At 42.8% G+C, this 17468-nt stretch overlaps 1 protein-coding gene across 4 annotated transcripts in view; it reads right to left on the reverse strand.

Annotated features, from left to right (window-relative positions):
• The window catches only part of MPP7 (membrane palmitoylated protein 7), a 537461-nt gene that overhangs the window by 136441 nt on the left and 383552 nt on the right, over positions 1 to 17468 (reverse strand). For all 4 annotated transcript variants that reach the window (XM_040352591.1, XM_040352588.1, XM_040352590.1 and 1 more), the window contains 4 exons: positions 13691 to 13776; positions 12303 to 12377; positions 8178 to 8374; positions 6496 to 6560 (listed from right to left, as the gene is read on the reverse strand). In XM_040352591.1, the coding sequence (XP_040208525.1) occupies positions 6496 to 6560; positions 8178 to 8374; positions 12303 to 12377; positions 13691 to 13776 (423 nt within the window). The remainder of the gene's footprint in view (positions 1 to 6495; positions 6561 to 8177; positions 8375 to 12302; positions 12378 to 13690; positions 13777 to 17468) is intronic.

The raw sequence follows: 17468 nt of genomic DNA on the forward strand, positions 1-17468 counted from the left end.
ATGTTAAATGGACTATAGTGTGTTTCTGCAACTGAAAACGCACAAAAAAGCTGTGAACCAGGGCTAAGGCTGGGTTCACACTACTACACTACTTTCATCATACTTTGCTCTGCTACATTGGTCCTACATTTATCTTACATTGGTCCTACATCCATCCTACTTTCATGAACAGGATACTACTTTGGTCCGACTTCAATGATATTCAATGGGCCTGAAGTAGGATCAATGTAGGACCAAAAGTAGTACAGGGAGCATTTTCAAAGTCGGACCGACTTGTGTAGGACGCTACAAGACGCTCTCATAGGGAAACATTGAACACAGAGCAAAGTAGGATGAAAGTAGTGTAGTAGTGTGAACCCAGCCTTAGAGTATTTTTGGTCATCAATCCTTCTCAAAAGCTGGTGTAGAATAAGGGTTAGAGTAAAGCAGTAGATTAGCTAGGTGACCTGTAAACAGAATTGTGTTTGTTTGAGGAGAGGGATCAAGAGGCTCAGTTTACAATGCTTGTGCAAGCAAATTTGTACAGAAGGAATTTGCAAAGTAATTTTTCTACTTTTCCTTTAACTTTTTATTGTATTAAAAAAATGGATACAACAGCAGGCAGTAGAGAGGATTTACATAGGGAGGCTAGACAGATAAATTCATGCAGAGAAGAGTGTTCCTTGCATACAGTGCATAACAAAAAAGCATATGAAGATACTATGCTACTGCTTTCCTTCTGCACTAAGTCTGTAACATGAACATTGCTTTGAGGCAGGGGGTCTCCAAACGTTTGAAAAAAAAGGACCAGTTTACTGCCCTTCAGATATTAGGGATGTCGGACTGCGACCAGAGGAAGTAGAAAATGTCCTGGCATCAGTGGGAGTAATTGCCAAAGGGTCAGTGAAAGTAAAAAAAAATGACATCATTGATGTCAGTAAGAGGGATAATACCCCATGAGTCGAGGATTACTGCCCCGTATCAGTGGAAGAAATAGTGCCCTGAGGGCTAGATAAAGGCAAGCAAAGGGCCACATCCGGCCCACGAGCCGCAGTTTTGAGACCCCTGCTTTGAGGAGAATGGAGAAAAGGAGGGACAAGACAAAAAAAAAGGGGGGGAGGGGAAACAACTCTGAGGTCCCTGCAATTGGGCCTAGCAGTAAAAGAAAGTCCTTTGTAATTCTACATTACATCTGGGATGAGAGGTAGGTACCTCAGACTATGATGTGGAAATCCATACACCTGTGACTTGCACAAGCTGTTTGTGGGTTACTGCATGCTTTCAGTAAGAAAACGGCCTGAAGCTTGCTAAAATACAAGCTTTGCAAATATTATCTGTACACATGGCTTTTCAGAATAGCGTTCAGAAGCCAAAACAAATGTAAACGAAAAGTATAACTAAAAGGCATAACTTTTTTTTTTGTGTTGGATAGAGTGGAGAAGGATTAGAACACTTGTCAGTATTCACCGATTGTCTGTGAGACTCACCCTCACGATTTCTCCTGTTTACCATTATCATTGAAAGTGAAAGTAAAAGAAAATCCAAAATTTTGAGTTGTCCTCAGAAAAGTAATAGAAGGGAAATCTTCCAATAGGTACACTAGTTCAGGTGACTTGGGGGTCCCCAAGGAATTCCCTTAAATTTCAGAGATTTCCTCTCACTTCCTGTTTGGCTATGATACAGGACGTGAAGGGAAATCTCCCCAATGGGACACAAATGGCAAATAATAATCTGACAGGGGTTAAAACCCTCCCTTGTTCTATCCAAAATGAAAAACAAAAATGTTGCCTATAGTTCTACTTGAAAGAAGTAATACCAGTTAACAACCAGATTTTTTTTCATGGAAAAAAATATGTTTAATATGCTTCCAATTATTTTTTTTGTCAGTACTTTTTTTTAATGAGAACTGTACATAGTTCAGTTGGCTAAGCTGCCAGTAGCTATACTACTTTCATTTTGTTCTCATTGTTAACTAGATAGCCCTGTATCTCGGCCAAGCAACATTTCTAAACTCTGAAAAAAACAAAAATGTAAAAGTGCTTTTACTAATGTAAACAAGAGCTGTGCTATAAGAACAAACAGTTATGTGGTAAACGTTCCAAAAGGATACATTAATTGGAGAAAACCTACATAAACTACATCTAGGGCTGTATCGTTTTACCATGTCCAGTAATTTAAGATGTGGTTGTATGCAAGGATGAACAAACAAGATATGTTTCTCATAAGTGACTTAATTTGTCTGCAGATGAAGGTGCTTGCAGTGCGGAAGGGCCTTACGCCAGCTTTTTGATGAGTCACTAGTGGTCATAGCTCCTGGCGCATGACTGCATTGTGTGCTAGTGCAATCACCTTAATCCAATTTTTCTCTGTGGAAATGGAATTCGGAGCATATCTCCAAGGGACTGTTAATGCAAGCTTCAAACTAACTGCCACCACTAATTAAAATAGGCACAATGATTTTAGATTAAGAAGATTGCCATAGCAGTTTCAAGTATGCTGCCGGTTTAGCGAGGCAAACAAGAGGCCTAAGTGGGTGGCTACTTAGATCAGTTTACACAAGCTTCCTTTAAAGCAAAACCAGCTGTCCAGATAAAAAGTATGAAATCAGTCCTATTTTATCCTTATTAGACCTTGAATGTCTTGTAACGAAGTACAATGGTGTTTCTTTATTAACTTGCAAAAAGCATAAATGCTGCAACTCGGAAGTAGACAGACTATAGCTACTGAATGGAGTATTACAAGTACAAAGACTTTTGGGTTGATTTACTAAAGACAAATAGACTATGCACTTTGCAAAGTACAGTTGCTCCAGAGCTTAGTAAATGAACTAAAGCTTTAAGTGATACTATAGGTTCACGTTAGTAAAAAAAAACAACAAACATGTTATACTTACCTCCACTGCGCAGTTCGTTTTGCACAGAGTGGCCCCAATCGTCCTATTCTGGGGTCCCTCGGTGGCTCTCTGAGCTCCTCCCCGCATTAGATAACCCCCTCTGGGAAACTCTCTCCCAAGGGGGTTACCTTGCGGACGCGCTACTGTGTCATACACTCGGCATCCCTAACCGCCGAGTGCATGACTCTGCCCCACACCCCGGTGTCCGCGTCATTGGATTAGTTGGCAGCATTTTTCTTGCACATGATTGGATGATGAAACCTAGCAGAACTTCTCATTTACTAAGCTCTGGAGCAACTGCATTTGCCTTTAGCAAATCATCCCCTATGTATCAGAACAAATGCACCATTAAATTAACTACTCAAAGGATGACTATATCTTTGATAGTTTTCAATAGCGTAGGGAAGGATTAGAACTCATCAGGATTTGTATTAATCTATTTGTCCTTATCAAGGAGACTTCCCCTTGCTTCCTATCCTGGTGACACCCTGACTGACAGGGTGTCACTGGGAAAAAACATGAGGGGGGGGGGGGGGGGGGAAGCAATACAAACTAAATTTCACACCACTGTAGTAAGTATGTTAATTCTGGTTTTATGTCTTGGAATATGAGATATCTCATTACTTCTTCTGGTAAATGAGGGACAGGAAATAGGAAGAATATTTCCAAATGATGACTCAGAAATAGAAACCTGGGATTCTAGCCCTTCCACACTCTAAAACAATGTAATTCTAAACCCAGGACCCTGCATTTACTTTATCTGGTCTCCCACAGTACACAGAACATGGAAATGCAATTATTTTTGTAAATATAAACTACTTTTCTCATCAACAGTATATAGCAGTCTTGTGACTTCTATCAGTGACTGGTTAAAGCTTGTAGGGGGAGTTTTCACACTGTACTGGCTGATCTATGAGGATGCAGGACCCCTGACCCTTTGAATAGTGCTGATTGGCCCTGCGCTGATCACATGCACTGTCCCCCAAAAAAAGGTTAAAACTCTATAGCAATACACACCAAACTAAGCATGTGCAGCCTGACTACAGTAACTCTGTCTTATCCGGACATGTTTTGGAGTCAGTGGAAGGGCAGGATCTGTGCATACATGATGAAGTGGTTGTAAATTCCCTTACATCACTTGTACCTACAGGTAAGCCTACCTGTAGGTACTGTAAATATCTCCTAAACCTGTACAGTTTAGGAGATACTTACCATATACCCTTGCGCCTATGTCATCAGGGCATGCACACTGAGGAAACAGCTTGATCGTGCCATTTCTAAAGATTCTGTGTCGTGACTGACAGCACCCACGCAGGAGTGACGTCATCGTTGCTCCGGCCAATCACATTGCTGGAGCCTACGAACACTAAAATAACTCCTGGACACATGTCGCCGGTCACAGTGTGTACAGGGACTGCTGCAACAGCTTTGATCTAAGGTAAGTATTTCATAATGAGCTAGTAGGCGATGGATCATTATGCCTTTAACTTGCAGATATTTTTTTTTTTTAAATGGGTTTGTAACCACTTTAAACAGCCCTTTTACACAATGCAGAGGATTCACCCCACAGTGAGTATAACAAGCATGCTTTATTGCATATACAGACTTTATACAGATTTTACTGTTGTGGGTTTAATAACACTTTAAAAATGTCTAGAGTTGGTTTTTAAAGAGATACAGTCTCTCTCCCCATTCTGAACAAAGTGACAGTCTACTCCAGCGATCTCCCACATCTTCTTCCTCTGTCGCACAAAATACTCGACACTTTAGAGTATGAGAAACATGTGATCCCCTCCCGTGATGCAGTGGTCAGGCCTAGCTGGCAATATTTTTGTGATTCATTTACCAAAGCTGGTTTTATCACCCTTTACACAGCTCTCCACATCTATTAGTCACCCATCTATCAAATTGGTCCCATATCCTATAAGCCTTGTTTCAGGCTTTAAAACGGAGTTCCACTAAAAAAATAGAACTTCTGCTTTAAGTGATGGTGACCCCCTGACATGCCATATTTGGCATGTCATTTTTTTTGGGGGGGGGGGGGGGGGGGGGGGGGGGAGCGGATATCCTCTTTTTAGAGGCATCCAGCTCCCACTTCCTCTCGGGGCTCCACAGTGCTCGAATGAAAATCACCTCTCCCCCGTTCCTCCCTGCAATCTTCTGGGACACACCACAGGTCCCAGAAGATTGCCTGGCCAATCACAGTGCGCAGCTCGCACATGTGCAGTGCGTGTCCGGCTGTGAAGCCACAGCCGGGGTGCCCACAGTAGTGATGCCAGCGTCACAGAGACCATGGGACAGGTGAGTGTCCAATTATTAAAAGTCAACAGCGACACTTTTTGTAGCTGCCGACTTTTAAATGGGTGGAACTCCGCTTTAAGTCCACCAATAAAAATAAAACATTTTTTTTTCTGCTGCAGGTTTCTGTCTATTTTCTATTCACTCATGGTATCAGGCTGAAACACACACTATAAAAGCCAGGGCTCTACTCCAGGCAAAAAAATGCTGGAATAGGGAGAAATATTTACCTTCTTCCGAGCTGTAGCCCTTTGAGTGGTGCGCCCGAGTCAATGCAGCCACTTCTCTCTAAAATGCCCACAGCCACACTGACCAACTCGACATATAATGCAAGATTAATAGCCCTGCATTGTACTTCATGATGCAGAGGCACTTCCCACAGGCCAGAGCTTGAGGGAGAAGAAGACGGTGCCAGATTGGGTCTTAGTACTCGTTTACATGGATGGTCAGGGGGCAGTAAAAGTAGACAGTTGAGCTGTGGTTTTACTGTCCCCGACCACCCATCTATACATAGAAATGCAGCTACTCAGGGCTGTACACATGCTGGAGCTGTGATGCTTTGCTTCATTGCATGAAGAGTCACAGCACCTATCACTAATAGATTAGAATTTACTGAGCACAGTCTACTAAAGTAGACTGTATATGCTGGCATCTAAGGACTTATGTTTTTTTGTCCCTGGATTCACGAAGATACCCATATTATATCTTTATTTGTATGGACATTATGAATCTTAAGCACATGTTGTGGTGGTTTATATAAGATTGATATTTTATATAGAGAGGGGTATCACAGTATTACAATTGTGCAAAGATACTTAGCGCTCACATTGTATTTTCTTTCCTTTTTAAATGATCGTGTGTCTTTGCACATTAAGGGGCGGTTAGCAGCAGGGTAATTTTTGTTATTGATTTATCCGAGGTGCAGATAAAACATACACCTTATATAAAAGTAACAAACAGACTAACTAACAGATCAGTAAAATATGCATGCTGACCGATTACCCTGGCTTATTGTAATTTGCATACTGCTAAAACTGTGATCAATTCATGTTACCTTTGCAGAAGCCATAAACTATTCTGCAAACCTCTAAGACACGAATGCATAACCTTACATAAAAAACCCCTGAAAAAATACAGCCAAAAATGATATAAACATGAAACAATAAATATTTCCGAGTTGTCCGGAAATCACTTGCAGAACCCCAAAAGGTTGAATTCCTGTTTAATAAACAGCATGAGCAACATACAAAAAATTATTTCTGCAGGGAATTTCAAAGCAATATAAAACGTGGGTGATACCTGCTCTGCTTTCTAAATAAACTTACATGATTTTCTGTTGGAGATTTTCTGTGGTTGTGTCAGGATGACCGGCTTTCTTAGTGCAAATCTCCTGCAGTCAAAAGAGAAAGTACATCAAGAACTATGAAAACTCAGCCTCTCCATTACAGGATTAGGGATTTTTATGAAACACATCTAAGAAAAGATTTCTGTTATTTCTTTATTTTTATTTTGTAGACAAATAAAAAAAAAATGAAAGCACTGTGTAATCTATCCTGGCTTGATAAAAAATAAAACCAGAAGCAGAGGGTCTTTTTTTTTTTGCAGTTACTTTTCTTTTTTGCAACAGGTCCAAAAAATGCTACAATACTTATTCCTGTAGAGTGCATCAATGGGCCTGTGATACTGATGTGCTATTTTCCATATGGTCTCATTCCAGTCTGGATCAGAACAAGCACTATCGCTTTCTGTCATTAGTCTTTTTTGGCCAGACAAGCGAGGAAGTCAGAAATATTTGTGAAAAGGGTTTTTAAGTTCATATTGGGACGGTCATGACCCCTGATATTTGTGAACAGGGATTGGTAAGCTACCTACAATATGGTAATATAGAACGCAGCTTTTATATGTTAAACCAGAGGAAAGACAAAAAATAAATAAAATAAAAAAAAGCGAGAAGGGGAAGGACAGAGACAGAGAGGAAGTGGTAAGGAAAATGCTGTAATATAGAGGGAGATTGACAGAAAGGAGAGATACATAAAGGAGAAGCACCATGAGAGTCCGCAAGAGAAAGAAAGAAGGAAAAAAGAAAGAGAGAAGGGAAAGAGAGATAGAGAGGTGGAAAGAGAAAAAGAGAAGGGGAGAGAGAGGGGAGAAGGGAGAAAGGGAAAGAGGAGAAAAACAGCAAAGAGAAAGAGCAAAGAGAGAATGGATAGAGAGAAGGGATAGAGAGAAGGGAAAATTAAAAAAAAAGACGGGAAAATTAAAAAGAGAAGGTAAAATGAAAAACAGAAGCGAAAGAAAGAGAGAGAGAAAGAGAGAGAGAAAACGAGAAAGAAAAAAAAAAGAAAGCGAAAAAAAAGAAAAAAGTAGAGAAATGGAGAGAGAACTAAAGAAAGAGAGAAAGAAAGAAAGAAAGAAAGAAAGAAAGAAAGAAAGAAAGAAAGAAAGAAAAAAAGGAACGAAAAGAAAAGAGAGAGAAAGAAAAGAGAGGGAGAGAGAGAGAAAGAAGAAAAAACATGAGAAATAGAATAAAGGCGAAAGAGGGAGACACAGACAAAGGGGGAAAAAAACGCAGAAGAGAACAGGAGTAGGAAAAAGAGAGAGAGGGTGTTAAAGAAAGTAGGGTGCAGAGTGAGGAAGCATCAGCGTGAAAGACAAAAACAATGGATGGAGAAAATGAAGAGGCAAGGGCAGACACAAAGAGAGGGGGAGACACAAGCCCACAGAGAGAGAATGAGAAAAAGGGAAAATGGAAAAGACAAAGAAATAGAAAGCAGAAAAAAAAAGCAAAGGAGGGAAAGATAGAGAGCAGGAGAAGGGGGAGAGCAGAAGAAGACAGGGAGAACAAAATAGGGATGAAAAAGGAAGAGTGAGAGAAGGAGACAGAAGTAAAGAAAAAAAATTGGTAAGGGAGAGAGAAAAGAAGAGGGAGGGAGAAAAGGAGAGGGAGGGAAAAAAGAAGAGGAAGAACTACTGAGGTAGAGTGAAAGGAAGGAGTTGCAGAGCTAACCTCTCTTGGAATTGTTTGGAAGGGATCAATCCAGCTCTGGGATTGGCATCACCTTCTTGTTTGGCCTGCCACCAAGTTGCATCATCCTGGCTCATGATCTGAAGTACATCTCCCTTTCTGAACGCGAGCCCGGCTTCTCTACAAGGAATTGCTTTATCCTCATTAGGATAGTAGTCAAAGAGAGCTTTAACAAACATCTGCAAGAGAAAATAACAGTGCATAGTATTCATAACGTAAACAGAAAATACCTGATGCCCTATACTATTATGTTTACAATACACTGTGGCCCGGATTCACGTACAGCGGCGTATCTTTGAGCGGGCGTAACGTATCCTATTTACGTTACGCCTCCGCAACTTAGACGGGCAAGTGCAGTATTCTCAAAGCACTTGCTCCGTAAGTTGCGGCGGCGTAGCGTAAATAGGCCGGTGTAAGGCTGCCTAATTCAAATGTGGAAGATGTGGGCGTGTGTTATGTAAATGTTATGTGACCCCCGCGTAAATGACGCTTTTTATGAACGGCGCATGCGCCGTCCGTGGACATATCCCAGTGTTCATTGCTCCAAAGTACGCCGCAAGGACGTATTGGTTTCGACGTGAACGTAAATTACGTCCAGCCCCATTCACGGATGACTTACACAAACAACGTAAAATTTTCAAAATTCGACGCGGGAACGACGTCCATACTTAACATTGGTACGCCGCATGTACGCCTCATATAGCAGGGGTAACTTTACGCCGGGAAAAGCCTAACGTAAACGGCGTATCTGTACTGTGTCGGTCGGGCTTACGTTCGTGAATTTGCGTATCTAGCTGATCTAGGCGTAAATCAGCGTACACGCCCCTAGCAGCCAGCGTAAATATGCAGTTAAGATCCGACGGTGTAAGAGACTTACGCCGGTCGGATCTAATACAAATCTATGCATAACTGATTCTAAGAATCAGGCGCATAGATACGACGGCTCAGACTCAGAGATACGCCGTTGTATCTCCTTTGAGAATCTGGGCCTGTGTGTGCTAATCTGATCTGGGTGTCCCCAGTCTTACAACGCGGTCACGTCGTCTAATGTCCTGTACACTTCTGTAATCTCTCATGTGTAATTAGATTTCTTATAATCATGCACAGAAAAAAGGCACGATCCTTTAGATTGCCGCATTGTGAGATTAGGGACATATTGTACACTACAAGACCTTAAAGGAGTTGTAAAGGACATTTTTTTTTTTTTGCTGAAATGACTGTTTACAGGGTATAGAGACATAATAGTTAACTGATTCATTTTAAAAATGATGAAAAATAGATAAAAAATCAATCATATAATGTACCTACAGTTTTAGTTTCGTTTTTGCATGCTGTTTCCTGCTTCTGTGATGTACAGAGCCCAGAGCCAATAAGGGGCTGTGATGGTTTGTAAAACTAAACTGATTGGTTCTGTGGGGTTTTAGACACCCAGTAATCACACCTCCTTGATTAGTGACCACACAGAGAAAGCTCCCAGTACTGTGGTTATCAGGAAACAGACAACCAGGAAGTGTGGAGATCAGAGAAGAATTACAGCAACTTGAGATCAAAAACGAACAATGAGGACATCAAAACAGCACTGCATTAAGGTAAAGGAAGCTATTAAGATAAAAAAAAAAATTCCTTTACAAACCCTTTAAGCAAGTGGACACCCCTCAAACTACTGAATTCAGGCGTTTCCAATAATCATCATAGTATAAAGTACATGGGAGTGGTACTGGATCCCTACTATTGTCATAGAAGGGTCTCATCCCTAAATTAATTTAATTCAAAGAACAATACTATTTGTAATGGGACTTTCAGTACCCCTCCAATGAGCACATATACAATTGAAACATATTTTTAAAATACACTTTTCTATGTTATTGTAGTAAACAGTGATATTTGCATGAGAGATTTGTGGTCCTGGTGCAGCGGCTTTGTCCGCAAAATGCGCCGACCCACATTGTATTATCTGGGAAAATCTCCATGCTAGGAAAAATCCTTTGCTACCCAAATTGGAGACAAGTGGTAGATTTGATATCTTTTTATAAAAATATATGATTTTAATGGATAAGTGTTTTTAAAATGGATAAAATAAAGATGTTTTATAATGTTTTAAGTGTATATGTGCTTATTGGAGGGATACTGAAAGTCTCATTACATACAGCATTGTTCTTTGACTTAAATGTGTTTCCAATGAAGGACACTATTCATTCTAAAGCATAAAAAGGCATGAGTGATAATTATGGGATTTCAACATTGTGGCAACAGTTTGGGTAAGGCTGCATTCACACCTGAGCGTAGCGTTTTGCAGCGTTTTTACCGCGATTTGCTGCGGCAAAACGCATCGTTTTTTACCGCGATTTGCCGCGACATTTGTCGCGGCGTTTTTTACCGTGTTTTTTTACAGGTCTAGAGTCACCAATGTAAAACGCCCAAACGCCCAAATTCGAGCGACAAAAAAGGGTCCAGAACTTGTTTGGGCTTCAGGCGTTCGGCATCAGGCGTTTTGTAGTGGAGATGTGAACCATCTCCATAGAGAATAATGTATTTTTTCCCCTCTAGCGTTTTGGGGCGTCGCACTTCAGGCGACAAAACGCTCAGGTGTGAATGCAGCCTAAGGTTCTTTTCTGTTGCAGCATGACTGTGCCTTGTGCACAAGGCCAGCTCCATAAAGACAAGGATTGATGAGAAAGTTTACAAAGAACCCCGACATAAACCCTACTGAGCACCTATGGGAATAATTGGAATGCAGTTGGGAGAGAGGTCTTCAGAACATTGGTTCTGCAATCAGCAAAGCTGTAGCAGAGGATGTGATGGATCTTTGCAGATAGATCACTGCTACCCCATTAAGTGAAAGGATACAGAGGACAGGATTTCATTATTAGGCTGTGGCCACTTTCTGAAGAAAACAAGCTGCAAGACTTTAAATGCCTCTTGTTTTGATGCTGAAATTCATTTAATCGGATTTAGACCTCATTCACATGGAGGTTCAATCTGCATAAACTAAATGTCCTTTCCTTCCCAGCCTTACTGTACCTGGCCTGTTCCTTACATTTTTGGGATTTCAATTATTTTAATCATAGAGGCTCAGCCTTACATGTAAGCATTACCTAGGGTGATCTGCATTACAATGCAGTCTGTCGAGGAACATCCACTCCTCCAGACTGACACAAGACCATAAAGGCATTTTGATATTTGCATAACTCCTCTCAAGAGACTACTTTCTTTGTGACTAAGGTATTTTGAGTAGAATACAGAGGCAGGGTGCTATGACTATGATGTTTTCAAAAAGCAATGTACAGCACCCCATGGCTTCTCTCACCAACCATTATGTGCCTGCATTGCATAGAATTACAGAAACCAGGCAATGTCACAAGGTCCAATACAAGGTTAGTTATGAAAATGGATACGCTCTCTTACGACAGAAATATTTTAAAGCAAATTTTATGTTTATATATACTTAGACAGGGTCCTACTGCAATAGCGTTTGTGCAAGAGAACAGGTTGTTCAAGACACCAAGCACTGCACTGTGCGGTGTGGCGGGAGAGTGGTTACGTCTTTTTTTCTTTTTGAGGGGGGGATACAACACCATACATATTTGTTACATGTAATTGTGTGTAAAAAAAAAAAAAACGAAATTGCCTCCTACACAGCTGCTTGATAATGTTCTGAATTTCTGGTGCTGTGAAGGTTAACAGCGGCCACTGCTACTGAGAAAAGCTGTGATACCCGCCCAACTCTTTCTCCTTCTCCGCTATTTACAAAACTTGTATTACAACTCTCCCACAACAATTCACATTCTGTGAAAAGAGGAGCAGTTGAATGACAGGTTGTCCTCTGTCCATTCACAGAACACAATGCATTGTGGGAGTCTAGTTATACACACAATATGAATGTCAGAGAGGGCATAAGGCAGTGAGATGTAAAAAAATTTAATTAAATTACATTAAAATAGATAAAAAAACAACCACTGGTTTGACTTATAGGTTTAATTTGAATGATGAAACGATTGGATCTTTAATGACTGGATTGAAATGTGTGTGGGAACCTTAAATAAATGCTACAGACTATGGTTACCACATCATATAAAAATAATATTTTTTAAAAGATCACAAGATTACCTTTCCTTCATTATTTGGTGATTCCTCCTTGATAGTTGGTATGATTTTAAATGTTATTGCACCTTGAGACTGTGCCTTTAAAAGATAAGGTAAGAAAGGTTATACAGATACATAGACATACATACTAAACTTTTGGATATACAAATATACTATTATTAAGAAATAAATACTTGGTATATACAGTATCTGCTCTCTACTATCCTGCCAAGGACTGTTCTGTCTTACATATCCCCTTCAGATCAGACAAAAAAAAAAAAGCAAGACACATTTCCACCCCTGGTGTTATATAGGCAGATTCAGAGAGAGTTACGCAGGCGTATCGGTAGATACGCCGTCGTAACTCTGAATCTGCGCCGTCATAAATTTAAGCGTATGCTCAAACTGAGATACGCTTAAATGTTGCTAAGATACGACCGGCGTAAGTCTCCTACACCATCGTATCTTAACTTCATATTTACGCTGGCCGCTAGGGGCGTGTACGCTGATTTACGCCTAGAATATGTAAATCAGCAAGAAACGCCTATTCACGAACGTATGCCCGGCCGTCGCAGTAAAGATACGCCATTTACGTAAGCTGTTTTCAGGCCTAAAGATATTCCACCAAAAAGATGGCGCAGCCAATGTTAAGTATGGACGTCGGACCCGCGTCGAATTGTAAAATTTTTACGTTGTTTGCGTAAGTCGTCCGTGAATGGGGCTGGGCGTAATTTACGTTCACGTCGAAACCAATAAGTCTTTGTCGCGTAATTTGGAGCATGCGCACTGGGATATGTCCACGGACGGCGCATGCGCCGTTCGTAAAAAACGTCAATCACGTCGGGTCACGAATCATTAGCATAAAACACGCCCACCTCTTCACAATTTGAATTAGGCGCGCTTAGGCCGGCACATTTACGCTACGCCGCCGTAACTTAGCACGCAAGTGCTTTGTGAATGCAGAACTTGCCTCTCTAACTTACGACGGCGTAGCGTATATGCGATACGCTACGCCTGCCTAACGTTAGGCTCTTCTACCTGAATCCAGCTAATAGAATTCTGTGCAGCTTTGGGACTGATTTAAAAAAAAATTACTCAGATGTGGAGCTGCTGCCCAGACTAACCAGGTTTCTTCTTTTGCTTGAAGGGTAAACTTTGACTGTCTATTGTGGAAAGCCATTTTGCTGATGTTTTAGTTTCCATAAGTTAATCAAAGTCAGAAAGGTGACAAATGCTCAACACTCTGAGCCACCAGGAAAGCTGTAAACCAGCATAAAATCAGAGGATATATCTTCAAGTATGTGACTATGGAAATAAAGGTGGCTTTTACACACCAGGATCACAAGCTGAGTTCAAACAGCTTTATAGCATGGTAATTAAGCAACACAGACCATAAATAAAATTCTTCTCACCAAAATATGGATGATTTCTTCTGGCTTTTTATCCTCTACACTTATTCCGTTGACTTCCCTTAATTCATCACCCACATGGATAAGACCTGGAGGAATTCAAAGTGATGTGTACAGTCTTTCCATTAAAACATACTGTATATATTCATTTGATCAGCTTTATGCAAATAATACAAAGTGTTTAGGTTTACATCCCTTTTTGCTTTAAATAACTTGTAATTATATATCAGACAGGAGGCTCATATCTTATGCATTATCTTTCCTTTAATAATGCCCACAGCAGAAATACAACTTTAGTGGATTTTAGTAATAATAAAAGAACTTTAAAACAAACTACAAGTCCCAGCAGCCCCTTGGGCCTATCAGCCAATCACGTGGTCCTTGCCAGTATATAAGGGGCTGCCCCTTTAATCACTTCCTCTTTCTTTCTGCTCACAGCAAGAAATCAGATAAGTACTATTCAAATGACTACTAATTTTAGTTTGATATACATTAGTTTATTCAGACATTGTAATATTATTGGGATTCGTGGATGGGACTTGCTCCCTCCACGCTTCTAAACTATTTAGATATTGTCTATATTGTTTATATATTATGTTTTCCCCCTTTTAGGATAAAATAGATATATTTCTGTTATCATCATTGTCCTGGGAAAGGTAGTGAATCGCTAGGTTTACCAACGCTCAAACCACCTGTTTGCAGCGCTAACAATAACCTCCAAGGTTGTTTTTCCCCTAGATCTTTTATCTCCCAGGCAGCGCCATTTCACTAGCTTGGCGCCCTTTCCCTACCTCCTCACACGCTCCGCGCGCTTCTCCTCAGTCGCTCGTGTCTCTGGGGGGGGGGCGTGTCGAGCAGGTCACACTTCCTCCTATCAACGTCCAGTGCGCTGCGGGGGGCGTGCCCGGCGGAGCTCCGCTCCAACCTACCAGCATGCAGGAGACGTAATCTCGCGAGATTACGCTCTCCTGGACGGGGGATCTTCCTATCGTACGCCACGGCTCCAGTGTGGAGTGACCTGGCGGTACGGTAGGACGTCTTAGAGTATCCCCTGCGGCCCACAAATAGAGATATATTTTTCTTCTTAAAAAAATCTAATACCACTGAGAGCTTACTGCTGAGTGCATAAATAATTATATAATTCCCTAAACTGCACTGCCCAGGTTTAGTTGAGAAACCATCATGGCTGATGAGGATTGCTCTGAATTCACTGCCATGCCAGCTGAGGGAAATATTACCCCCCAGAACCCTATTTTCCTTACTGCTGCCCAGATACAGGAATTAATAAACCACTCGGTGCAAATAGCCATGGCTTCCGCCCCTGTATCACAATTGACTGCACCTGTCATGCCTGGACCCCCAGGCCGTGGTGAACCGCCCACAAAGGGCAAAGCGACACACAAGCGCAAACATGTTCCCACAACACACGACTCCCCGGCAGGGGAAGTAAATAATGTGCCCCAGGCAGCACCCAACCCGGTCTGCCGACCCACTACCCTACCAGACTCTCACCGACCCCTGAGCCTCGGGGAGCAGCAAAAGCAGAGGCAGAAGTCCGCCAAACGGACTAAACCAGATTCCTTTGTGGACACATCAGATTCGTCCACAGGATCTGAGGCGTCAGACGCCTATGAGTCTGAGGAAGATACGGATTATGAGGGTAGTGGGCATATGGCGCCACCTGACAACGCCACCCCTGTAACCCAGGGCGAAGTTATCCTAGACGCCAGGGGAGAACCCTTCTTCGACCCAGAAGGGATTTCTCACCCCCGATCTGGCGAATGGGCTCCCCTCCCGTAGATAAGAATAACCGCAGTAACCCCCGTCCCTGTATCCCGAAAAAGACGGTAGTCACCCCAGAGGTAGACCCGGTACTTCTCAGGTACCTTACCAAACAAGGCAAATACTCAAAAAAGGGGATCGAAAGATCCTTCCGATCTATTCAGGATAGAATCCTTGACCTGTTTGGCCCAGTCACCAAAATACTGAACATTGCCGAACAGGCCTCCTCCACGGAGACCCCTGTAGACCTGGACCAACTTAGAGGTTGGGCCCAGAGAACAGTGTGCCTACTAGGCTCCGCCAATACCATTTGCTCCACGGAGCGTCGCCGCTCCATACTGATGAGGTTAGACCCTCAATTGGCCCACCTCGCAGACTCAGAACCAGGCCCTTCAGCCGAAGGTATGCTCTTTGGCGATTCACTTATTAAGGACATTAATAAGATGGTAGGATTATACACCAGTTTGGACAAAGCCCAATCATCCCTGAAGAAATCAGGGTCAACCAAGGTTTTTCCTAGGGCCGGCAGAAACAGGGGCCGTTCTGCCGGTCGATATTCCGCAGGCAGGCAATACTTTAGAGCTCCCGCTCAGTACAGCCAGGCTCCACAATCCTACCCAATCCCGGTGGCGCAACCAGCCCCCCTTCTTTCCACCTCGCGGACGACCCTGGAGAGGACGCGGAGGGAGAGGCTACCCCCGCTCAAGACCTAATACCGGTGAGTGTCACACACCCGAATCCTTGTCACATTCTCTTGGGGGGAAGGCTGAGACATTTTATCCACGCTTGGTCTGCGATTACGGCAGACGCCTGGATACTAAACACGGTGGCAGGATATCAGATAGAACTGTACTCCTTGCCAGAAATGAATGTAATGCCTCAACCCATCAAATTCTCAAACAAAAGTTCAACACTCATAGACCTAGAACTTCAGGCCCTTCTTACCAAACAGGCCGTGATAGAGGTTCACCCTGTCTCCCCGGGGTTTCTCAGCAACCTCTTTCTAGTAAGAAAAAAGGATGGCGGATTTCGCCCCGTCATAAATCTAAGGACCCTCAACCAACATGTCGTCTACCGACATTTCAAGATGGAGGGGATCCACTATTTGAGAGACTTGTTACGCCCCGAGGACTGGCTAGTAAAGGTGGACTTGAAGGATGCCTACCTCACAGTCCCCATTCATCCTGCTTCCCAACACCTCCTGCGGTTCCGTTGGAGAGACAGGTTGTGGCAGTTCACTTGCCTCCCCTTCGGACTCTCCTCCGCCCCGTGGTGCTTCACCAAATTGTTGAAGCCGGTGGTGGCGGCCTTACGGAGCAGGGGCGTCCGGTTAATCATATACCTGGACGACCTCCTCATAATGGCCCGATCTCACCACCTAGCGATGACCCATGCCACCTGGACCGTCAGATTGCTCCAGGGACTAGGTTTCATCATCAACCACGAGAAATCCATCTTGACCCCTTCACAGGAGATGGAGTTTTTGGGGTTCTTAGTGGACACCAAACACTCTATACTTCGCTTACCCAAAGCCAAGCTAACTACTATCCGCAAGGGGATTCGCGCCATATTGTACAAACGGCGAGTATCTTTACGCGGTTTGGCCCGATTAGTAGGACTTTTATCGGCCTCTATTCAGGCCATCTTCCCGGCTCCCCTCCATTACCGAGCCCTTCAGAGACTCAAAGCGCTCCATCTGCGACAGGGTCTTTGCTATGCAGACGAAGTACCTCTGGATGCAGAAGCAATAGTAGAATTGCGTTGGTGGCTGAGTCACGCCATCGATTGGAACGGGAAGACCATCTTCAGCTCCAATCCGGATTATATTATAGAATCGGATGCGAGTCGACACGGCTGGGGGGCTCGCTGCGGAACATCCACCACAGGAGGGACATGGTCCGCAGGGGAGTCCCTGCTTCATATCAATGCGTTGGAACTCATGGCGGCCTTCTTCGCCCTCAAGAGTCTCCTTCCGAACGCCTCCAATTGTTGTGTATTG

Source organism: Rana temporaria, chromosome 5, assembly GCF_905171775.1.
Source record: "Rana temporaria chromosome 5, aRanTem1.1, whole genome shotgun sequence".
Taxonomy (NCBI): Eukaryota; Metazoa; Chordata; class Amphibia; order Anura; family Ranidae; genus Rana; species Rana temporaria.